At 35.1% G+C, this 26,012-nt stretch overlaps 1 protein-coding gene and 1 pseudogene across 1 annotated transcript; one reads left to right on the top strand and one right to left on the bottom strand.

Moving 5' to 3' along the window:
• The first annotated feature begins 9,554 nt into the window (after positions 1–9,554).
• On the top strand, positions 9,555–13,224 carry LOC111793174 (beta-glucuronosyltransferase GlcAT14B). The gene is made up of 4 exons (XM_023674946.2): positions 9,555–10,467; positions 10,573–10,648; positions 10,750–10,865; positions 12,545–13,224. The coding sequence occupies exons 1-4, from the start codon at positions 9,888–9,890 to the stop codon at positions 13,057–13,059; spliced, it is 1,287 nt and encodes a 428-aa protein (XP_023530714.1). The 5' UTR covers positions 9,555–9,887; the 3' UTR covers positions 13,060–13,224.
• Positions 13,225–19,825: 6,601 nt separating this feature from the next.
• Positions 19,826–21,549, bottom strand: LOC111792693 (AAA-ATPase ASD, mitochondrial pseudogene; annotated as a pseudogene).
• Positions 21,550–26,012: the final 4,463 nt, after the last annotated feature.

Here is a 26,012-nt window from a genome sequence, read left to right as displayed (position 1 = left end):
TGAGTGGTGAATTTTAATGAAATATTTGAAAATAAATAAATATTTGATAAACACAATTTACTTGAGTAACCCGACCTAAAAATTTATGGTTGAGCTAAGTTAGATTTATTATTTAACAAGAGTTGTTTAGGTACTCGAACAATTGAATTGAGTTTAAAAAAATATCTCAACTCGATCTAATGCAAGTCATAGACGTCCGTGATCTAAAATAGAGATTTAAAATCATAAAAAAATTAAATTGAAATAGATATGCCATTTGTAACAGCTCGAGTCTACCGCTAGTAAATATTGATTGTTTTGGCCTTAACCCGTTACATATCACTGTCACCCTCACAGTTTTATACCATGTCTACTAAGGAGATGTTTATACGCGTTTGTAAGAAACGTTTTGTTCTCTCTCAAACTGATGTGAGATTTTACAATCCACTCACCTTTGGGGCCCAACGTTCTCACTGACACATCAATCAGTGTCTAGCTTTGATACCGTTACAAAAGTCCAAAGCTAACAGATGTTGTAGGCTTTAGTCCATTACGTATCATTATCAACCATACGTGTTTTAAATTGAAATAGATGTGCATTATCCTTTAATAATACCTCCTTTATTATCTCTAAAATCTAAATTATTACTAAAACTACAAAATTCAAATTAATTAGAGGTTTACCCCATAGTGCCAACTCAAATTGCATTCAATGCTAATGTTAGGTGAATGGTTGAAATTTGTATTTCTTAAATGTTTATGCAATACATGTTTAGAGCTAAGCTGTACTATATTTGTTCAATTATATTTATTAAATTTGGTTTTTATTTAGTAAATTCATCCATTATCATTCGAAAGGTTATTAGTTGTTACAGATCAAATTCGACCCTAAGAATAAATCTAAGTTGTAAGAAAAATCAAAGGCCAAATAAGGTGAAATAAGACAAAAAGAATCTGATCGTGCTAAGACAAGATCACATGAACTAAATGCACTGGTACGAGGCCAATCATGTGTAATGGCTCAAGCCCACTGCTAGTAGATATTGTCTTTTTTCTACTTTTTCTTCCGGATTGGGTTGATATGATTTTTCAAGTCATTGGATTTTTGACACCTTCATGGAAACGGTTGATTGATGCTAACACATCATCATAATTTAAACTAACTTGACTATGTGGTCTACTAGATCTAAAACTTGACATTATTTTTGTAAAATAAGGCTTTCCTTTTCGTGTTAGGGAAAGGTTTCTACACTCTTATAAAGGGTGTTCGTTCTCCTTTTCAATCAATGTGGAATATCACGATCCACCCCCCTCCAAAGCCCAGCGTCCTAGTTGGCACTCATTCCTTTCTCCAATTGATGTGGGATTCGGAGCCGTACCAAAGTTTTCCCCCCCAACCAATGTGGAATATCAAAATCCACCCCTTCAAGGCCCATCGTCCTAGCTGACACTCATTCCTTTCTCTAATTGACGTGAGACCCCTACTAAATATCATAATTCACTCCCCTTCAGGGTCCAACATTCTCGCTGGTACCCATTCCTTTCTCAAATTGATGTGGGATCCCTACAAAATCCACCCTCTTCAGGGCCCAGCGTCCTTACTGGCACACCGCCTCGTGTCTACCACCCCTTCGGGGAAAGGCCTCCTTCTTTGAGCTTTCCCTTTCGAGCTTCCCCCCAAGGCTTTAAATTGTGTTTGCTAGGGAAAGGTTTCCACACCCTTAAAGAGTGTTTCGTTATGCTCCCCAACCAATATCGGATATCACAATTTATATATATTTATATGGTTCTTTAATAAACTAAAAACTCTAAAACATTAATTTAAAATTAAAGAGTTTAAATTAAAATAAATGTGCAATTAGTAAGATGGTATCAACTCAACTTATAATATTCAACCCTAACTCATATTTTATGCAATTATTGGAAGATTTTTATCGATCTCGGTGAAAGATTTGAACTTATGACTTTTAAGAAGAAATAATATTACTTTACCCATTGAAGTATACCGTATGCTAACGTAGATACCATATTTGATCTTCATTTTCTAATTATAAAAAAAAAAAAAAAAAGTTTAATGTGATAATTAAAACTAGGTGAAATTAATAAAAATACTTTTGAATTTTGCCAATTGTAAAAAAAAAAAAAAAAAAAAAAAAAAAAAAAAAAAAAAAAAAAACTGTTAATACTTTATTTCAAAAATATCTAACATGAGTATCCGCTAATTTTCAAAAGTTTTATTAATGTCTTTTAAATTTTTTTTTTTAAAAAAACATTTTTTAAAAGTTTAAAAAAAGTTTAAACTCTTACCGTCAATACAATATTTTAAAAATACTTATAAACTTTTAAAAGAATCGGTAAGGAAGGATATTAATTAAGTTTATTAAAATTTAAAGATATTTTTTAAATCTTAATAAAAGTTCTTAATTAAGTTTATTAAAATTTAAAGATTTTTTTTAAATCTTAATAAAAGTTCAAGAATATTTTTGAAATAAAATATTAACCATTTCCATCAGAAACTAACCGCGAGAGTATTTATAAGATTTTTTTTTTTTACCTAATTTAATCAATTAATACTTATATAATTGATTTAGAGGTCATAATGTTTGAATCCGTACCCCAGTTATTATTATACACCAAAAAAAAATTAATGTATCTATTCTCTTCTAGAGTTCTCTAGTTTTCTATCCGTATCAGTCGACCTAATTTTTAAATAATTTAGAGAAAAATAAAATTTAATAATATAGTAGCGGAAGGTAGGTTGCATCATGACTATGCTAACTTAAAACGCTTTGAATAGTCATTTGGTGTAAATGTCAAAAACAAATTCTCGCTAAAGTTTGTCGACCTTACACCTAACTTAGGCCAATTAATGTTATCATATTGATATTATAGGCGGATTAAATTAAGGCTAACTTAATTAAAAATGTCCCTAAATTTTATACATGTCTAAAAATTATCCATAAACTTTCAAAATTTTCAAATAATATCTCTAAATTTTCAACAACAAACAAAAAATCTCGAAAATATGTTTTTCATTAATTTTTTTTTTGGAAACCATTAATTCTTTGTTTCATAAATACTCTTGAACTTTTGACGGTATTTCAAAAGTACTCTTGAACTAAAAAAAAGTTTATTAAACTTTTTAAAAAGTTCAAAAATACATTTACTGGTAGTACTATGTTTAAAGAATACACATGAATTATTGAAAGTGGTATTGATTCTCTTAACTATTATAAAAAAAAAACATTTAAAAAAGTTTTTATAGTCAATATATGAATGAAAACCGTCTATCTACATATTATAAATTATTTTTTAACGTTTTTAAATTAAAATGAAAATTAAGCGTATTAGTGAAATTTTTGAAAACTCAAAGGTACTTTTGAAAAACTTTTGAAATTTAAAGGTATTTTAAGACGAGATATTAACAGTTTCTATTTAAAATTAACGATAAGAGTATATATATATATATATATATTTTATGTTTAAAGGTATTATTAATTTTTTTTTAAAAAGTTTAGAGATATTTTCGTAGGCACTACAAAATTAGAATGTATTAATTTATTCTTAAACTAAATCTATTTCTTATGAGTATATATGATATTAGTGAGAGTAAAACCGGTCAAGCTTGCTTGTTAGCCATTACTAACATTAAAGGACGAGTTTGTCTGTATATATGGGTCTATTTATTATTTTATACACACCACCATTAAATTATTCATCATAAAACAATATTTCAATTTTATTTCAAATTATTACCGAAACACTCCCAATTCTGATAAACTCAACTCATCCTAATTTATATAATTTGAGTTGTTAAAATAAATAAAATTTTTTTGCATTCCGAATGATGGGTAAATCAAATTTCAAAATATATATTTTTGAGTTATAATACAATTATAATATATATATAATTAAAATTGAATAAAATTTTAAAATATATATTAAAATTGAGTTATAAATTATAATTAAATGTTTGAAAATAAATAAATAAAGAGATGTTTACCAAAATAAAAATTTGAATAAATGATTCGGAGTTTTACGATTTATTTTATTTATTTATTTATTATTATTATTATTTTTTTTTTTTTTGGAGAATTTTGTATTAATTAAATGAAGAATATGAAAAAGAGTAATTATGAATAGGGTTTCATTTTCGTTACTTTTTCTTCCGTTAAGTTTCCAATAATAATATCATTGAAACTTCTCCGCTTTAAGTAATTGGTTGACTTCAAAACAAAGCAAACCTCTAAATCACTCCTCCAACCTCTCGCAATATTTTGATTTTCAACCTAAACTTTTACCTTACATCCAAATCCACAAAAATGAGATCGAGAATTCTTGAAATCGACAAATATATGAGGTAAAAGATTTTCAACTTCTACGTTGTAACGTGTAACGACTCGAAATTTTTTACTTAATTTAAAGTCGCTACTGTATACATATCATAAACATTAAATGCAGAAGACTTCATTTAAATTCCATAAAACATAACCTTTATCTTAAAACACAACCATGGACTTATGTGTTTCGAAAACATCTTTAAAACAATATAACAAAAGACTAAATAAAATGAATAAGAGTTTAAAAACATCCTATTCTAGGCCTAAGACTAAGAAAATAAATACCACTACCCTATGCATGTACCATGGTCTCGAGTTGCGATGCTGTCGTCAGCCGTACAGGAATGTCTTGCCTTAACCTGAAGAATGTGGTAGCACATGACTTGAGTATTTAAAGAAATACTCAGTGAGTGACCCCACTATTGGGTTAAATGCAACAATCACATGCAATGAAATAATGAGACCTATCTTTCGTTTCGTTTTCCCTATAGTGTTGTCTTAACGGGTAAACTTTGGACGTGTACCATATACTCTACACACAGCCCATACGTGCGAGTATGGGCTCACCAGCTAGTTCGCACACCTCTGGGACACTTTCTTTATCCGGTGGGCATACTCTAAGATCCCCTCATGCCAGAACCTGTTAGAACTAGTAACCGTCACGGCAGCGCTATGCAAAGCATAACGATCGTTGTCCTGCCATTGGATGTACACGTTCGTACCCTCGTGATGGGATAGGGGTATCCCCCCAGATGCATGAACACACACATAATGCATGAGGTCCCGCTACTTCTACATTTATCATTAATGAACCTAACCCCCCCTGTCACGTTCCATGCTTCATGTCATTCTCATTTTCAATTTACGTTTCATACATATTCCTATCGGGGTTATGATTCCAGGCAGTTTACCGTATTTCATGTCATACAATTCATGCTGTATACTCACAATTTAAGAGACCTAACATAATGTTCTATGCTTTTAACATAACATTTCATCATATACACATCATACCATAACATATTGCATCGCAATGTATCATGTCATAAACGAGTCATAACATAAACACTTCATAGTTATATTGTTCTCTAACTTATCATAGCATTAACGTTCTTATACCTATTACACACATATCATTACGTGAACGTACCTTAGTCATCTCATCACAAGAACTTAACCTAACGCTATAGTTCTATCAATACTAACGCTATCATTCTATCAATCTATCACAAACCTATCTCTTTCTACCCGTAGCCTAACCGTATTCTTCCATCAATCTCTCTTATCCATATCACTCAAGTATGTAACCTAACCTTAACGTTTCATGAACGTATTTTACATCTATCGTTACATTTCGTTTTGTGCATCATTCTTGTACCTATCTCAACATATCCTTGAATACATCGTATCATAATTATTATCATACAATTCACATATTATAACATATACATAACATATAGGAAGCATATCGATCCATATAAAATTCACACATATCAATATATATGACACATGCAGAATCACAGGGCACGTGTCAACATCAAATATAACCATGCCAATAGTAAGGTCACTTACCTGGCTAGCTTAAGTCATTGTCACGAATATATCTTTAATGAAATTTCGATTCCGTCCTTTGAAATCCAAGTCAACCTATATGAGCCCATGACATTAGTTTCAGGTTTGAACTCTACAACATTATTTCTCTAATTTACATTGGTCCATCGTTAAAAGTCTTTAAATATTATATAGCTATAATTATATTTTTGTTAGAAATCTTATTTTTCATGGTTATTGTTGTATAAGAGAGATACAACTATTTCAAGTTATTTTGAGTTTTACTACTCTGTATTTACCCTCTGTATTTACCTTTCCCTCTATATTTAGTGTGTGGTTTTTAATTCCCTAATCTCCTTCTTTTCATCTGTTACCTTTTCAGTCTGTTCTCATGTATTCCAAATTTCCAGTGAATCTCTGTTTCCAAATCTTTCCTTATCTCAATTTCCTGTTTAGAAGTTTTCTGGGTAATTCTATCTTTAATCTATTCATTTGGCTACCGATCAAAATTTAATCTAATATTACTAATCTGACTTAATTTACTATAATCGTATAAATAATGATAGGTCATTCTATCTTTAATCTATTTATTTGGCTACCGAGAAAAATTTAATCTAATATTACTAATCTGACTTTTACTAGAATCGTATAAATAATAATTTGACATTTAGTTTCTAACTCAAACCTAGACCATTGTAATAATTCAATCAAGATCTAACTATAGTTTGGTGTGATTTCTACAAAATAGGATAAAAAAAAATAGGATAAAAGAAAATGAAGATTTAATATATACCTTATTGATCTATCTTCACGCAAATCTTCTGGGAATCTCAACTAGAATTCTCATTTTTTTTTTTTTCAAGTAAATCTGACTATTATTGTTTTTCTTTTTCTTTTTACAGAAACTGTTACTTTGTGGAGTAAGATGGGTTGAGGAGAGATAATTGTGGGAAGGGATGAGATGCTAGTGCAGAGAAGTGGGGAAATGTGGTTTTTTTTTGTTTATTTATTTATTTATTATTATTATTTTAACTACTATTTTATAATTACTTTTATTTGTTGTGGGCTATTACATAACAACCTATCAAAGATTTGGAATCCGAATTTGACACCTAATGACCCCTGCATTCTAGTATCATATGATCATGCTACTTACTCGTTCTTAAGAATGAATACCATCTTCATAGAAAAATTTCTACGAGGTCATCCAACATAAAATTGATTCAAGTCCGGCGATAGAAAAATTAATTAATTGAACTTTTTAATTAATCATTTATCATTCATAAACTATGGTTTGCTTCCGTGTAGATCTATGGTTGATCTCTTATGTACTACAAGAGACGTTGTGTCCATAGATATAACAATCATAGTCAAATTTGTTTTATTCTTGTAATTATATCTTATACCTTAAGTATCATTGATGGTATCTAACACCTCCATTTCACATAAATAATTTGGATCGAATCATTTCTAACAATTATGAAGTTGATTGTATCAATAATGATATTAGTTTTACAATAGATTCTTTAAGTTGTTACTTGAACATGATATTTCTGTACGTGATCGAATATTGTTTAAGATTATACTAATAACTATAAATTTTTCATATCATGAATAATGTAAAATTATAAATAAAATCATAAAAATAAATAATTAATTACAAAGCTTTAGAGCATACATCCATACCATATATGACAATTTGTAAGGATGTCCACATGGCGGTGGAGATGGGAAAGCCTTCCTTATCTCGATCCTGCCACCTATTTCATTCCCAATCATTGCAAAAAAATCCATTTATCTTTTCGAGAGGAGGATTCTCAGTAGGGCAAATTTCTAACATGAAATTTTTTCTTATTTATTATTATTTTTTTGAAAAAGAGTTATTTTAAAGTTTTTGTAATTTTTAATAAATCAATATATTCCAAAAACAAAATATATTTATTTATTTATTTATTTATTTATATGTTCTATCAATTTTAAAATTTAATATTACTGTTAACAATTAATTTTTTTTTTTAATATGGCTTAAAAAATATAACTATATATAATATTTTTTAAATGTGTTCAAAATATTTATATGATGTGAGAGAGCCAGTTAAGCAAAGATGGAGAATATAATCTCGTGTATAGCTCCATTTATCTAATGAAAAAAAATGTTTCCCGCTCCCTCTCTCATTCTTCGTCTAAACGAAAAATTTCTGTAGATAAAATAGATATCTCAAGGATTCACGAATAAATTAGTCATCTCTAATAATTTATTTTTTTGGTACGAAAAATCACGAGACTTTAAAAACACCTTGTGATGCCACAATCCAATTTGTCTAAATTTGGTCCAGCCTTTTAATTTGTCTAAATTTGTTATATAAATTAATATATTACGTATGATTTTATGGAATTGCATAATTAATACATATATTTTTAATTTAAAATGTGTTTTAAGTCTCCGATTTTTATCGCTAATTTTCTAGATTCTTAGATATTATATCTTAATATTCTTTCTTTTATGATTTGATTCATAGTATATTTTATTTTATTCTCAATATTTAATTAATTTATATTTTCTTTATCGGTAAGTATTAATTCCTACCTTGTATAGTAACATATGAATATCAATGAGAATATACCTTTAATTCCAATTTTATTTCTCATTCAACGATTCATTTCATATATTTTAATTCAGGGATTAGATATAATCTATATATTTTATCAATAAAAAAATTCGATATATTTATTTTCTTTTTTCTATACGAATATTCAAATTCAAATGGCTTAGTCTCTTTTTATTTTATATATATATATATATATATATATATATATATATATATAAACTAAAAAGATAAAAAACAAATTGAAAAGAAACGCAAAGGAAACATATATCCGATCTTGAGCTTGAAGCTCTGATACCAAATGATAAGATAAGGAATCAACTACAAGGGGAATAAGATTCGGATTACTTTGTTGATCGAATATCTCAAGACAAGAACATTGTTTGAGATTCGAATCACTCCACAAGCAAGATCGATCATGTCTAGCTTGAATGATTCTTGTTGATCAAATATCTCAAGGCAAGAATACTTGCTTGAGATTCGAATCACTCCACAAGAAAGATTGATCATGTCAAGCTTGAATGATTCTACATGCAACTTAAACTACGTAGAATTGTAAAGAAACTTAGTCATTGGCTAAAAGAAAAGCACAGATGCTTTATATATATATATATATTTTAAATTTAGAAGCCATACTCAAACGTGAATGAGAATATATGTCTTAACCATTTAATCGAGATAACCTAATAAGAATTCAAATCTAAATGAAATTTTATGTCTTAACTATTACCTTACATTTTCAAAAAAGTCTTTAAAATACGCTTAAATTTTATAAAAAGTTAAAAAAAAAAAAAAACGAAAATATTTCAAAAAAGTTTCAAAAATTTTATTAATATATTTAATTGTTTTTAAGTATAAATTTGATTGATATACACCATTTTTTAATTAAAAAAACTAATTGCTTTTAGAAAATATAACGTTAAAGAAAAAAATAGGTTAATTAATGGTGGAGAGATGAGGATAAGTCAAAGAAGCATTAAGATGGATCAGAAACGGAGATTTTAAATAGAAAGTAACATAAAAGAGAGAAATTAGGTGCAATTTTACTTCATAGCTATATAATGATATTCCCCCATGGATGAAATCAACCAGTTAGAGAGAGAAAGAGGAGTGAGACAGCCATGGCTGCCTGAAAGGGAAAGGAAGGAAATTAGAAATAGAAACCTTTTTTTTTTTTTTTTTTTTTCTTTTTTGTTGTTATCGTTTTAAAATGGGTTCTAGTTCGTTTCTCAACTGTACACTCCAAATCCCTCCATTTTTGTTATAAACCCAAATTCTGTTGATTCTAATCCTGTTACAGTACGGATCAAGAAACACCCAACTCCAAATTCAACTCGATTTTTCCGTTTCTGCACAAAACCCTCCATGTTTTCGTCAATTTCTTTGTGGGTGATTCGATTTTGAAGGCGAAATGAAGAAATTAAGAACTTATTATATGCATTTGAGAAACCCACCGAATATGGAGCGGCGATGGATCTTCCCATTAGCAATCGGTTCGATGGTTTCTCTGTTTCTTCTGTTTCTTTCTATGGTGACTTCTCCTGGTGGAACCCCTCTGTTTCCGTTTTACAAATCGGTGGCTGTTTCGGGTTCGTTCTTCGTTGAATCGAAGCTTCATCCGGTTCCGATTTCATCGCTCCCTCCGCCGCCGCGATTTGCGTACCTAATTTCGGGTTCAATTAGAGAGGGGAATATGTTGAAACGGACGCTTGAAGCTTTGTATCATCCGATTAATCGGTATGTTTTGCATTTGGACCTCGAATCGCCGCCGGAGGAGCGGTTGGATCTGCAAAGTTACGTGCAGACCCATCCGATTTTTCAGAAATTTGGGAATGTGCAGGTTATTGCTAAGGCTAATCTTGTTACCTATCGAGGGCCAACTATGGTGGCTAATACATTACACGCGGCAGCGATTTTACTCCGAGAAGGCGGCGATTGGGATTGGTTTATTAACCTCAGCGCTTCGGATTATCCTCTTGTTACTCAAGATGGTGGGTTGATTTTTTGAGTTGAATCTGCTTTTTCTTGACGTTTTGCTTATGAATTGATGAATTTGATCGATGGATTTTGGATTTATTTTCTTTGTTCTGTTCTAGATCTGCTGCATACTTTTTCTCAATTGCGTCGTGATCTCAATTTCATTGATCATACTAGTAATATTGGATGGAAAGAGTAAGTGAGACCTGTTTGTTCTTGGTTTTTGTTCGTTTTTGTTGATTGTTTTGGCTGGTTTTTGGTGGGTTCTTGCTGAAATTGGGCGTTGATATCTGTAGGAGTCAGAGGGCTAAACCAGTGATCATTGATCCGGGGTTGTATATGTCGAAGAAGGCTGATGTGTTTTGGATTACACAGCGAAGAAGTGTGCCTACAGCCTTCAAACTCTTTACAGGTAAGTGTCCTTAAATCCATTTCAGGACATGATTTAAGACAACTTTTCTGTTTCTTAGAACAAAAATTTGGGGATTACATGTTTGAATAACCATTGTTGAGGTGGTAGAGCATTGCTTAGGTTGTCTTCTTTTAATCTGTTCATATAAATAACACATGAATGAAGTTGTTTTGTCTTTTGATATCTGTATTTGTATTTGTGAGATCTTACATCGGTTGGAGAGGGGAACGAAACATTCCTTATAAGGTTGTAGAAACCTCTCTTTAGTAGACGTGTTCTAAACACTGTGAGGTTAACGGCGGTATGCCAATGGGACAAAACAGACAATATTTTCTAATGGTGGACTTGAGTTGTTATAAATGGTATTAGAGCTAGACAATGGATGGTGTGCTAGCGAGGACGTTGGGTCCTCAAAGGGGGTGGATTGTCAAATGGTATCAGAGCTAGACAATGGATGGTGTGCCATCGGGGACGTTGGTCCCCAAAGGGGGTGGATTATGAGATCCCATGTCGGTTGGAGCGGGGACCGAAACATTCTTTATAAGGGTGTGGAAACCTCTCCTTAGTAGATGCGTTTTAAAAACTGTGAGACCGACGGCTATACGTAACGGGCCAAAGCAGATAATATCTGCTAGCGGTGGACTTGGGTTGTTACAAATGGTATCAGAGCCAAACACTGGATGGTGTGCCCAAAGGGGGTGGATTGTGAGATCCCACGTCGTTTTGATAGAGGACCGAAACATTCTTTATAAGGGTGTGGAAACTTCTCCTTAGTAAACGTGTTTTAAAAACCATGAGGCTGACGACTATATGTAACGGGCCAAAGCGGATAATATCTGCTAACGGTGGACTTGGGCTGTTAGAAATTGTATCAAAGCTAGACACTGGACAGTGTGCCAGCGAGGATGTTGTTGGGCCCCAAAGGGGATGGATTGTGAGATCCCACATCAACTGGAGAGGCGACCGAAATATTCCTTATAAGGGTGTGAAAACCTCTCCTTAGTAGACGCGTTTTAAAAACCGCAAGGTTAACGACGATACGCAACGAACCAAAATGAACAACATCTGCTAGCGGTGGACTTGGAATGTTATAGTATCATAGAAACACAAACTTAAAACTACTAAGGCTTTAGTTTTATTGTGATCCTGTCTATTGTCTTATCCATGTAGTTTTGATATTGATTTGTTCTGAGCTAATCGCCTTCTGAGTCTCCGAGCAACATATCTTATATCATTCAGCTCGTATTGTTACATGATCTTTATTAGTTTCTGTTGCTTTCTGGGTTCTTGGATAATCATAACCGGTGATCTTGGTATCAATTATACGACTAAATCGTTCATACTACCTTCGTTTCGTAATAAACAGAGCTGAAGAACAAGAAAATGGCATAAGTTTTTGGATGATTTGATCAATAAGTTACTAAGTTGAATCACTTGGTGGAAACAATTTCTCATGTTCTTTGGTGCTTATAAGTTAGGGTGGTAAAATACTGGGAAACGTTCGTGTAGGTAATCTTGAGAATATGAAGTTGTTTCGTGCACGAAGAGTAGCTTTAGAAAGATAGAACCCGAGCGTATAGTATCGAATGAAAAGAAAACAACTCAAAGGATATATATTTGAATTATGTGTGTTTGAAGGGTATGGTATTCTTTTGCTGAGCTCGTGTGTCGTATCTCAGGTTCGGCTTGGATGGCGCTTTCTCGGCCTTTTATCGACTACTGCATATGGGGGTGGGAAAACCTACCTCGGGTTGTCCTAATGTATTATGCAAACTTCATATCCTCTCCGGAAGGATACTTCCACACTGTCATTTGCAACGCTCAACAGTTCCAAAACACAACAGTGAACAGTGACCTCCATTTCATATCATGGGACAATCCTCCCAAACAACATCCTCACCATCTCAATCTCAATGACTTGCAAAAGATGATAGATAGCAATGCTCCATTCGCCAGAAAGTTCGTTGGAGAAGACCCCGTGCTCGATGCAATCGACAAACAACTCCTAAACAAACGCCCCAATATGGTCGTTTCTGGTGGTTGGTGCATTGGAAGCCATGAAAACGGGACCGATCCATGCTCGATCACCGGCAGTATCAATGTATTGAAACCTGGTCCGGGAGCAAAACGACTCGAAACCCTGATCAACTCGCTGTTATCAGAAGAGAATTTTGAAGCTAGACAGTGCAAATAAAGGTAAAATTCATCCCAGATGGTAAAATTCAAATCATGGAGTCATTGGTGGAAAGGTCATATAAATGGGTGACTAAAACTTTTAGTGCAAAACTGTGTCAGAATCTTTGTAAGGCCGAATATAGTTTTGTTTTGTTTCTTTTAAGCTTTTGTACTCAGTTTCTCATTAGCTTCTCAGCTTTAAAATTTTTTGTATTAGTCTTCTAAGTTTGATACCATAGGTTATAGACCATTTTCCTCTATTTTTATCTTTATACTTTTAAAAATATATTCTTATATTTTTAACTTTTGTTTCATCCACTTCGTGTATTTTCAAAATTTCTGATTTGATCCCTACCTTTTACCATAATGACCATTTTGGTAGATGTTTGAAAATTTTTAATGAAAATTTGGTATGTGACCGGAATTAAGGAGAGATCAAATTGTGATAAAGACTAAAAATGAATCAGAGCGTAAATCTTCATGATAGTCAATAGCTAGATGAAAGGAACCCGTTTAGAAAGTTTGAAGTTCTCGAGAGCTTAGAGATTAGACTATAAGAAAAAATGGTTATATCATTTTCACGTGTCATCGACGAAGAATTTAAATATAGATGGGAATGAGGAGTTTATAAGGAGTTTGAGGTGGCAATGATTGGTACAAGGGAAATAGTTGTGAGATAGCTTAGCTAGAGAGATGGGTTTCCTAGTTTTTGATGCACAGCGACGTTTGACAAAGGTTTGGTAGTGATGGTGTCCCAGCAAAGACAATGATATTGGGGATATCGTGTTTCAAGTATGAGGCTTCTTTGGGTTGACAAATATTCTAGACAATACCATTTTCAATTGCAAGAGAGCATAGCTGTGATTCAAGTTTACAAGGACAAACGTGGGGGAATAAATTAATTTATTGGCCGTTGGGCGATATGGGTAGATTGGAATAACTTGACTATCCGGGAAACAAACGTGGATCTTAAGAATGATTTTGTGAGATCCCATATCGGTTGGAGAGGAGAGCAAAACATTTTTTATGACGGTGTGAAAATCACTCTCTAGCAGACGCGTTTTAAAATTTTTCAAAAGAAGTCCGATAGGAAAAGCTAAAAAAGGACAATATTTGCTTGCGATGAGGTTGAGCTATTACAAATGATATCAAAGCCAGACATCAGGCCGCGTGCCAACGAGAACATTGAGCTCCAAAGGGGGGTGGACACCCGGACGCTGGGCTTTGAAAGGAGGAGACATCTGGCGCGAGAATGTTGGGACCCAAAGAAGGGTGGATTGTGAGATTCCACATTGATTGGAGAGAGGAATGAGTGTTAGTAAGAAAGCTGGACACCGAAAGGAGGTGGATTGTGAGCTGTTACAGATTTGATTCTGGGTTATGGCATGGAACAGAGGGACGTTTAGTTATCCACACAGGGTAATAAGCAACGATTAAATCCGATCCACTAATAAATTGGCTCATAATCTAGCTGGGCGAGTTTGTCTAAACGACAAGAGTTCTAATATAGACATCTCAACTTTCAAATTGGTTTGTTGATGTTTGTCGAGAAGATACCCAACCTATTAATGCTCAACGAAGAGAAGGTTATGGAGAGCCTTCTCGCAAATGGAGAAGATCGAGCGGAGATGAACATGTGGCTACTATACAATGAAGCAAGCAACCACATGACCAAAGATAAAGCGAAGTTTAAGAAGCTTGATGAAAAGCTCATTGAAAATGTGAAGTTTGGAAATGTGAAGTTTGGCAAGGGATCAATTGTACCAATCCAAGGCAAAGAATCCACCTTGTTCTAGTGCAAGAATGACAACTAATGTCTTGACCGAGGTATATTATAACCTAAGTTTAAAGAGTAATTATCAGCCTTGGTAAGATGACGGAAGAAGGAAGTAGAGCGGAGTTAGTTGGCTCATTCCTCAAGATGTTCGATAGAAATGGAGTTTTGTTAATGAAGGTAAAACGGTCACATGATTGCTGGTATAAAATACTATTGGCGACAAGCCAACCCACCTATTCATTGACGGTACTCGCAGACATAACTTGACTATGACATTCAAGACTTGAGCATGTGAACTTTCAGACACTCAAAATGATGGGAGAAAAAAAGACGGCTATGGGGCTACCCAAAATGATACAACCGAACCAGCTATGTGAAAGTTGTCTAGTAATCAAACAAGAAAGATTGTTGTTCTCCGCTTAAACCAGTTTCTGTGCTAAATGACTACTGCAACTGATTCATGAAGATTTATGTGGTCTGATCACTTCATCGTCGATTGCTAGTAACAAGTATTTTTTCTTATTTGTTGACGATTATATCCATTGGATGTGAGTGTACATGCTCAAAGAAAAAAGAGAGGGATTATATTCGTTTAAGAAGTTCAAAAAACTCGTTGAAAACGAGTCTAATCAAAAGCTAAAAACATTGCGTACCGACGAAGGTGACAAGTTATCTCAGAACTTCTCAAAGTTTAGCAAAGAGGAAGTTATCATGTGTCAACTCACCGCAACGTACACTCCACAACAAAATAGTGTGGTCGAGCAAAGAAACCACACCATAATGAACACTACAAGAAGCTTACTGAAGAGAATGAAGTCCCAATGATCTTCTGGAGCAAGGCAATACGACATGTGGTTTATCTTCTAAATTGTTTATCAATAAAGTCACCCCCTACGAAGCATGGTTCAGTAAGCCACCTCATTTCCAGCATCTAAGAGTCTTCGGTTGTACAACACATGTTAAAGCTGCAAAGCCATATATCAAAAGGCTTGATGACAAAAGCAAAGGATGGTGTACTTTGGCATAGCGGATAGGACTACGACACATAAGCTATTGATCTGCAACATGAGAAAAATTATGTAAGTAGAGATGTATTCGAAGAAGAGAAAAGTGGGATAGTCAGCGTCGGTGATAACAAGCAGACTGTTGCAGAGTTCACTACTCTAAAAGAAGAGGGAGATGCAACAGACCTAGAAAGTGCACCGACGTCAACACCAGCAAATTCATACATGTCATCATTGGTAACACCGAAAAGAACAAGAGAGCTCAATCGAGAGCACAGGAGGATCCACAACAGATGGTGGACCAAAGAAATTTTGTTCTGTCTCTAAAATTTATGAAAATAGACTTAAAAGAAAAAATGGATCCCGACGAGCCAGTGTTTCTCATCCCTGAGAAGACGACAACTTATCATGAGGCAACAATTGAGACGTCATGGCTGGAGGTCATGCAAAAAGAGCTTGAAGCAATTGAGAAAAATAAGACGTGGGCACTCATTAACTTAACGCCTGGTCACAAGCCCGTCAATTTGAATTAGGTATTTAAGTTGAAAAAGAATAGTGAAGAGAATGTCATCAAACATAATGCAAGAATTGTGGCAAAGTGACACATGAGGCGAAAAGGAGTTGATTTTGAGAAGGTCTTCTTGTCGGTGGCTAGACTAGACATTTTAAGGTTGAGTTTTGCCATTGCAGATCAACACGGTAGGAGGCCCATCACATGGATGTCAAACCAGCGCTCCTAAATGGTGACCTCCAAGAAGTACACGTTATCCAACCTGAATATTTCGTCATCAAAATCGAAGAGCAGAAAATGTACAAAAGGTCGAAGGCCCTTTACTATTTACGATAAGCACCAAGGGCATGGAACATACACCTGGACAAGAGCTTGAAGAGTCTAAAGTTCATCAAGTACTCGCAAGAACAAGCAATGTATACAAGAAACAATGGAGTTCACCAAGTCACTGGTACAAGTCTAGAAGGCCTTAAAGAGTTCAAACAGTAGATAGTGAAAGAATTTGAGATGATTGACCTCGGATTACTTGCATATTACCTAGGTATTGAGGTGGACCAGAAGAAAGACTACATCATGCTAAAAAAGTAGCCAACCTATGCTAAAAAGGTGCTGCAGCAATTTAAGATGACAAGCAACTCGACCAAGTACCCCATGAAAGCAAAGTTCCAGCTCGGGAAAGTCATTGAAGGAAGCTTGGTGAATCCCACCAAGTATAGGCACGTCATTGGAAGTCTAAGGTACTTAACTCACACTTGTCCATATCTTTCATATGTTGTTAGAATGGTGAGTAGGTACATGGAGAAGCTTATAATGATACATCATCAAACGATCAAAGCATATTCTCCACTTTGTGAAGGGAACCACAAGCTATGGACGAGTATAAAAAATGTCGAGGACTTGATGAACTTGTCAATTTTACCGATAGTGATCTAGCTGGAGACATCGACAATAGAAAAAGCACTGCAGGAATGCATTCTATCTCAACGGAAATCTGATCTCTTGGTAATCTCAGAAGAAGCAAACTGTATTGATGTCTTTCGACTGAGCAAATCTTCATGAGAGGAAATTGTTTGACGAAGGAGAAATAGCCGAAGAAAATTTGTTGGAAGAAAAAAAAAACAGAAAGCACAAGAAAATAACAGAAAGAACGAAAGCTTGAGATTTGACTTTGCTGAAAAACACGGTGCTTATGTTTCTCATTTAATTTGACTATTTAAAACAAATTAGATTCTAAAATTGGCGGAAGTGGCCAACCAATCTTGCCCCTCCATGGCCAGCTAAAAGTATGCTCTTTCATTCTACTTACAGCGTTAATTCAGATAGCCTAAAAACAAAATTCAACTAATTAAGTTTAAGGAAATCGTGATAACCTAAATGTAAAACCACAACCTTTTATCTAACAATCTAATCTAGTATATCTACCTTATTATTTGAACTACGATCTTTGAGCAAAGTTCCTCAAATTTTACCCGCGTCAGAGACTTGGTGAAAATGTCTCCAAGTTGTTCCTCTGTTCGGATGAAGTCAATCTTGATAAACCTCCGATCTACACACTCCTGGATGTAATGGAACCTGATTTTTATGTGCTTACTCCAGTCGTGCAAAACTGGATTTTTGATCAGGGAGATCGTAGCTTTGTTGACCACGTAAAGCATTGGTGGATCGCCTTCTCTTCCGATGAGTTCTTCCATCAGTCAAGCTAGACCCCCTGTGTGGCTGCCGTCGAAGCGACTATGTACTCTGCTTCGCAAGAAAACAAAGGAACTACTTTTTGTTTAGTTGATTGCCAGCAAATCGCGCCGTCTGAGAGGAAGTAAATCATCCTGTTGGTGCTCTTACGATCATCAACGTCACCGGTCATGTCACTATCATGTAGCCGACCAGCTCAAGCTTCTCCTTTCCTCTCCCTGCACAGTATCTCACACTCCAGCCTCTAGTTCCAGCCACATAGCGCAGGATGCACTTGACAGCCACAAGATGCTCCTCCCTAGGTGCTTCCATAAACCTACTCACGTATCCAACGGAATAAGCGAGGTCAAGGCGTATGTTTACCAAATAGCACAGGCTCCCGACAATGCTACGGTAATTGGTGGCGTCGACTGCCGTCGTAGTGCCAACCTTCCTTAGTTGGAGCCAGGCCTCCATTGGCGTCCTTGTAGGGTTACTGTCCGCTAGTCCAGCTGTGTCCAGCAGCTTCTTTGTGTACGCACCTTGACAGATGGTGATGTCGTCAGTACTCTGTTGCACTTCGATGTCGAGGTAGTAGTTGAGCACACCGAGATCGCTCATCTTGAAGTTCTTTGACATCTCCTTCTTGAATCTTCCAAGAACTTCCATGTCGCCTCCAGTGATTATGAGATCGTCGACGTACACTCCCACGATTAGTCGCTGCTCGTCGTGGCCATGTATGTTACATGCCATGCTTAGAGGCACATTGCTTGAACTTCATCGATAGCAGGGTACTGTCGAGCTTCGCATTCCAGTCTCGTGGTGCTTGCCGAAGCCCGTAGAGTGCCTTGTGCAAGTGCAGTATCTTGCCGGAGTTGTCGTTGTCCAGGAAGCCAGGTGGTTGTCAGACGTAGACGGTCTCCTTCAGCTCTCCATTGAGGAAAGCAGACTTCACGTCCATGTGGTGGACCTCCCAAGAGCAATGTGCCGCAATCGCCAGCAACAGGCAGACGGATTCCAACCTTGCCACCGACGTGAATACCTCTTCGAAGTCCACTCCTTGCTTCTGAATGTAGCCCTTCGCCACCAGACGTGTCTTGTGCTTCACAACTTCTCTCTTTTCATTACGCTTTAGTTTAAACACCCATTTGAGCCCCTATGGCTCAGTGTCCTGATGACATGTCCTCCAAACTCTACGTCTTGTTTTCAATGATGGACGTCATCTCTTCCTGCATTGCCTTCAGCCAGCATGAGTTTCTTTCTGCTTCGGCGAAGGAGTTTGGTTCATCTGCGCTGATGGCATGCAGTTCGGCCACCTCTGCTTCGAAGAACAAAAGCTTGGGATTTGACTTTGCTGAAAAAACATGATGCTTATGTTTCTCATTTAATTTAACTATTTAAAACAAAATACATTCTAAAATTGGCCGAAGTGGCCAACAAATCTTGTACATGGCTAAATGGCTAGCTAAAAATACACTCTTCCATTCTACGTAATTCAAAATGTGAATAACCTAAATAAGTAAAACCACAACCTTTTATCTAACATGTAGCACTCATCTTTCTATTCACATATTTGATTCAAAAAATGGATTGATTCTTCATTGTAGCTAAGAAAAGAGAGAGGGGGAGAATCCAACTATTGTTTTCATCTTGTTTCTCCTCTATCCTTATTGGAACTTCAAAGATTGCATCTCTTCCCTATTCTTTTACATTATTTCTTTGTTTACACTTCACCTTCTTAATCTCTCTATACATTCTTTTAAACTTGTTTAGATTGACTAAGCAAACAACTTTAACCCTTGTAAGTGGAGTAGATCTTTAACCCTTTGTGTTTATGCTTCATAAAACATACCCACTTTATTCTTCCCAATACCATATCATCAATGGTTTTGAGAGTATGATGAACTAATACACAAATTATCTTACATATCAACTAATACACAAATTATCTTACATTTCAACTAATACACAAACAAGCATTTAGCCCATACAAAGTGATCATATCTTCAAATTTTTACAAATACACACAAGTTTTTACACCCACTTCTTCAATTTACATGTCACCATTCTCTTTTCCATCTTCAGCTACAACTCCATTGCTCTTAATTCCATTGTTTTTCATGTCATTTTCACATGATTCTTGTTTCTTCTTCTCAAGAACATCAATCAATCTCTTGAAACAATCATTTATTTCTTCACCTTCAAACTTAGGCGTCAAATTCTCCGCCACATCCGCCGGCGTCACCTCAATCTCCTCCAACAATTGCTCAATTTTGTCATAACAATCATGCCATTCAACGTCCAAATAATTCATAGCAAGAACTTTGAATCCTTCAAATCCACAATATGACATCTCAATATGTTTATCCATTCTTCCTCTCCTAATCAAAGCTTCATCAAGCTTTTCCTTATGATTTGTGGTGAAGATAATCAACCTCTCTCCTCCACAAGATGACCAAATCCCATCAATGAAATTCAACAACCCTGAAAGTGTCACCTTACTCCCTTTCTTCTCTTCTTCATCACCCTTCTTAATTGCCTGTTTTTCCTTCTTCTCCTCCTTTTCCCTTTGCCTCGTAAGATCAAGAGAGCAATCAATATCTTCAATCACTATAATTGATTTGCTTGAGATATCAATCAACAACTTTTTCAGCTCGGAATTGTCCTTAACACATGTCAATTCAAGATCATAGACATCATATTCCATGAAATTCGCCATGGCGGCGATCATCGAGGACTTACCGGTGCCGGGAGGACCATAGAGAAGAAACCCACGTTTCCAAGCCTTCCCCACCTTCTCATAATACTCTTTACCATTCTTGAACTTGATTAATTCATTAACAATCTCTTGCTTCATCTTGGGATCCATAGCCAAAGTTTTAAAACTTGAAGGGTGTTCCAACGGAACATGTCTCCAATTGCTTCTATGCCACCAATTCGTCTCGGAGTTATTCATGTAAAGCTTCCGTTGTCGGTTTTTAACCTCGACCGCCTTCCCTTCTTCCATGATATGGTTAATAAACGACTCGAGAATGATATCACGGTGTCGGCGATGGAATGTAAGCTTATAGAATCGTCGCTCGTCGGAATTAGGGTAAATCGAAAATGATTGAGTTTTAGGGATGTTTTTAGTGGAAGTCCACCAAATTTTGACGCCTTTATATTCATCAAGAACCTCTTCGTTGTCATCCATTGTTAATACCAATGATTTGCTATCTTTGACTACTTCGGCCTTTAGGCGCTTGGCGTGAATTGAGGTCTTGGATTGGAGGTAGTTTTGAATGGCGGTGAAAGCTTCACTACGGCGGAGATGCTCGCCGGTGAACTCAGGGAAAGTGATTGTTATGTAAGGGTAAAGAAAAGCGATGAGTTTGTGGAGATATCTTTTGATATGGGATTGAAATTGGTGGGGGAAATATTGATTAACAATTGCCCAAATGAACATGGTGGTCGCCATTAGAGACCCAACTTGAGTCCATAGCTCGCCCATGCCCATCGGAGTCATGTTTTGGTAGCAAAGTTTGGCCGGAGAGTGGTGGGTTTTTAAAGAAGTGGCGGTGGTGGTCAAGTTGGAGACAATTCAAGTCTTTCTTTAAGAATAGGAGCAAGAGGACATAAATGGTGTAAGCTTGGCCCACCATGTAAAACAAGGGAGTGGAAAATCGGACAAAAGAACATGTTTTTGAATATTTTAAGGAAAGGACCCACCAATGTTTTTTTTTTTTTTTTTTTTTCTTTCTCAATTTTAAATTTTGTATTTAATAGGTTTATTGTTGTCAAAATATTGACTGACGAAGTGAAGTAATGTATTTAACATTCACATGATAGTAGTCGGTAAAATTTATTGAGTGGAAAGAACACGATTTGTAAAACAAGATAAATCTACAAACTCATGTGGTGTTTGTCACATAGGTTCATTATAGTAAGAGTTTGGGAAATGAAGAACTTGTCTTCTTGTTCTCGACAATGGTATTTATATGATCATTTTAGGGTTTCGTATGCATGTTTTTCAAATTAGGTTAAAAAAGTTTGGATTTAACTGCTTTAGAATCGTGAACTAGTGGGCACGCTAGGTGTGTTCTCCTTAAGAGGCCGATTGTAGGGTTGTCGAGGTCGACTAGATGAGTTTGGGCTTAGCCTAAACCCGCTTCTTTTCTTTTTCTTGGTGGTCTGAATTTTTTGTATGTTAGTTTGTCTTCTCTCGTGTTTGGCCCTCTTACTTTATTTGATCTCCGATATTCTTTGCGATTTGGGTTTGTTCTTATAATTTAATTCTACTCGTAACAAGGTTTTGTCATACTAAATTCTCAACAATAAAAATTTTGAACTTTTAACATTCTTTTATATTCATTTGTTTTAAGTATTACAATGGTGGGGTGGGATATTAACCATTGTCTCGAGCTAGACTATAGGTGCCTTTATGTTACTGTCGCATGTTTCTAACTGTATAGCATCATGATTTTGACACGCTCATGACAAGTCTTAAGAGAAATCCAACATATGCATAATCCAAACTTGTTTGACCACACATGATGCCCGTGCGTGCATGTTCAATCATCTGCGACTTAACCGACTCGCCTCTACATTAGGCAAAGTCATTTGTCTAGATCTTGCCTCTACTCGGTGTCAAGGTCTCTTAATGCAATGTTGCATCTCAACTCGTCATCTTAGTTTCATTTTGAGGCTTTATGAAGTCATGTATGTTATCTTTGTAAAGAAGACTTGGAGAATGTATTAAAATGAGCATTTGACGGTTTGTTTGTAGAGTGATTTGAATCTCAAAGAAGCAAATGTAAGGAATCACCTTAAGAGAAGGTAAGATTTGAATTATGATCGAATATATCAAATCAAGATCGATTCAAATCACTCCAAGTAAATAGAGGCCAGAGATTCAAATCACAATCTAGTTTTCAATTATTCATCATAAACTTGTAACCATATAAGAATAAATGAAGTCCATCAATCTCCCATATAGTATAGTGCGTTTCTTCTTAATGAGACATTAAGAATGTATGATCGAGATGTTTTAATTCATATCACATAGGTTCGTTATGTTATGAATGAATGGAGGCTTGACTTGCATCGTTTATTCCATGAGTTAAGCTATGGAGACATTTTTGTGTCCGGTAGCCTGAGAGAATGCTAGCTTGATGAGCTAAGCCCAAGAGTACGTATACGAGTCTGCATAATGGGTCTATGTGTGCGTGGACCATGTGTTGCTTGGACTAGAAATTAGAGCCCAAGGCCATGCATGATGTTTTTAAAATGATAGGTTCTATCATATCCATGTGATTGCATTTTTCGACCCCAACAATAAAATTACGTGAATACTTTATTATATTTTATTCGTATATAAAAAAAAAAAGTAAAATAATAAGTTAGTAACATGTGAGAAAATAGTTATCATATCTAATTATTTTTCGCTAAAATGGCCTTTTGTAAATGTATTAGCCAGCCGCCATCAATTATAATCTCATGGAATTGGAAGCCAGCTCTCCAAAACGTCATGTCGCATGCTTGTTTTCTATTCACACCGTGGAATTAAAACAAACTTAGTCGACAAGTCGTTTACCAACTTATTATTTATTATTTAATTCTACTATAAAAAAATGTACCCACTTTACACTAGAAAAGATCAACTTTTTATATAAAATAATTATCGAATAAACTTTCATATATTCTCGGGTTCTTTCAAAACAGTCTTTCTGAAAAATTTACATGTGACCATTAAAATATAGAATCGTTCCAAATAAAGCACAGATTTTAAATTCTCGGGTATCATAAAAATTTATTTATTTTAGAACTATTTAAGAATTGAAATTTTAAGAATTTATGAGATAATTAGAAATAATTAATTAATTAATTAATGTTTTAGAAGAAAAATTTTAAAAATAATTTGTTTGGTTTGATTCATATCAAAATTCCTTTTCTCTTCTTTTTAAATTAAAAAAAAAAATCAATAAAAGTTAATTTAGCCACGTAGCTTTTTGTCTTTGATTTATATGATTTTGACTCTAAAAGAAAAAAAAAAGTTAAATTATATTTAATTTAGAAGGAAAAAGAAAAGAAAATATATATTAAAAAAAAAAAAGGGTGAATTTGCAGCGTGCAAAATCTCTTACAGTCAAACAAGATCGCGTGGGTTCATGCTTTCGATTTCTTTAATGTAGTGGAGGTTAGCCGCCATGAAAATTAAAATAAATAAATAATTTTTAAATATAAATTTTTTTAATAGGATTTGAATTGCACTTAATTTTGAAAAAAAACAAAAACAAAAACAAAAAAACAAAGCAAATGAGTAAGCCAAAATTAAGGTAGTCGAGCATCATGGTTTTTCTTAGTCAAGCATGATGGTTTAACAATTCCATTGCATCATAACTTATTTTCTTCCCACAATGATAACTTATTTTCTTCCCACAATGGAATTCAAAATTAAGGTAAGGTTAGGTTATATACTCTAAGTCGTTGTTATTTCTCTCTTGCTTGCTTATTTAACGTCTCTTTCGAAGACTCTCGAACGTCTCTCTCTCGAACGTCTCTCTCTCGAAGACTCTCGAACGTCTCTCTCTCGAAGACTCTCGAACGTCTCTCTCTCGAAGACTCTCGAACGTCTCTCTCTCGAAGACTCTCGAACGTCTCTCTCTCGAAGACTCTCGAACGTCTCTCTCTCGAAGACTCTCGAACGTCTCTCTCTCGAAGACTCTCGAACGTCTCTCTCTCGAAGACTCTCGAACGTCTCTCTCTCGAAGACTCTCGAACAAAAAGTACTCCACTAAAAATGTTACCCTTTAGAGTACGACTTTCTTTCAAAACACACAATACTCAAATATTCAAAAGTACTACTTTCTCAACACATAGGCCTTGAAAACCACCACCAACAAAGCAAAAAATACTACTCAAATACCTCATCACACACTTACACAAACTAGTTGAAACACTCAATAATTCTCTTAATCCCTTAAACACCACTCAACTAGCTGAAAATGAGAGACGACTAAATTTACTCAAAAAACATAAAAAATACAAATAATTGGGCTCGGGCTCTAGTATCATTCAATATAGAAACGATCCAGTCTCGGGTAAAGGCGCATTAGTTATATCAAACTAATGGAAGAATCCCACGATAGACGAAACACTGAAAGATAGACCAGTGAAACATGGAAAGATAGACCTGTGGTGACCTCTATTTACGCCGGACTTCAGATAAGGTAGTAGGATCACAGGCATCTTTATACAATGCCCTACTACTCTGATCAAATGCTGAAGGAGACAGGATCACACATTACAACCTGCTAGAGGACTACTCAACAGGATGAGATGACTACTCAACAGGATGAGATAAATTGAATACTATCCACAACTGGTATTTAGATAACTATCTTTACCCTCGAGAGATATACTCATAACTTGCTGTAAATGCACCCTATGAGCCCCGACCTATCAGTTGTCTAACGCACAGAATCAAGCCTCTAGACGCATGTACAATCGGGATGACACAACCTCCATTCCGGTGTGCAGGATCCTCTTTTTGGAGTGGCTACCCATCGCACTTTTTGGTGTGGCGAATTATAGGTTTTCTGTGTAATATATATTGCTAATTACCCACAATTCCTATTACCAGGAGACAGGAAAGAAAGAAAAAGAAAGAGGCTTTCCGCAAAACCGAGGCCAGAGGCTCGAGCATACATCGCTTGGCCGTAGGCAACGCAAGAACGAATTGTCTCTCGAAAATCTCTCAATCCCTCTCTGCCCTAGTTTTCTAAAACCTTCTCTCAATCCCTCTCTGCCCTAGTTTTCTAAAACCTTCTCTCAATCCCTCTCTGCCCTAGTTTTCTAAAACCTTCTCTCAATCCCTCTCTGCCCTAGTTTTCTAAAACCTTCTCTCAATCCCTCTCTGCCCTAGTTTTCTAAAACCTTCTCTCAATCCCTCTCTGCCCTAGTTTTCTAAAACCTTCTCTCAATCCCTCTCTGCCCTAGTTTTCTAAAACCTTCTCTCAATCCCTCTCTGCCCT

This window comes from Cucurbita pepo, chromosome 4 (genome assembly GCF_057944985.1).
Source record: "Cucurbita pepo subsp. pepo isolate OVF chromosome 4, ASM5794498v1, whole genome shotgun sequence".
NCBI classification, from domain to species: Eukaryota; Viridiplantae; Streptophyta; class Magnoliopsida; order Cucurbitales; family Cucurbitaceae; genus Cucurbita; species Cucurbita pepo.
Note: the sequence above shows the minus strand (reverse complement) of the source record. Positions and strands in the feature narration are given on the sequence as shown.

Excerpts from the sequence above, each read along its gene's own strand:
- LOC111793174 (XM_023674946.2), top strand. The coding sequence starts at position 9,888 with ATGAAGAAATTAAGAACTTATTATATGCATTTGAGAAACCCACCGAAT. Across the intron at positions 10,468-10,572 it reads TCCTCTTGTTACTCAAGATG|ATCTGCTGCATACTTTTTCT; the intron begins GTGGGTTGATTT and ends GTTCTGTTCTAG. Across the intron at positions 10,866-12,544 it reads AGCCTTCAAACTCTTTACAG|GTTCGGCTTGGATGGCGCTT; the intron begins GTAAGTGTCCTT and ends GTCGTATCTCAG.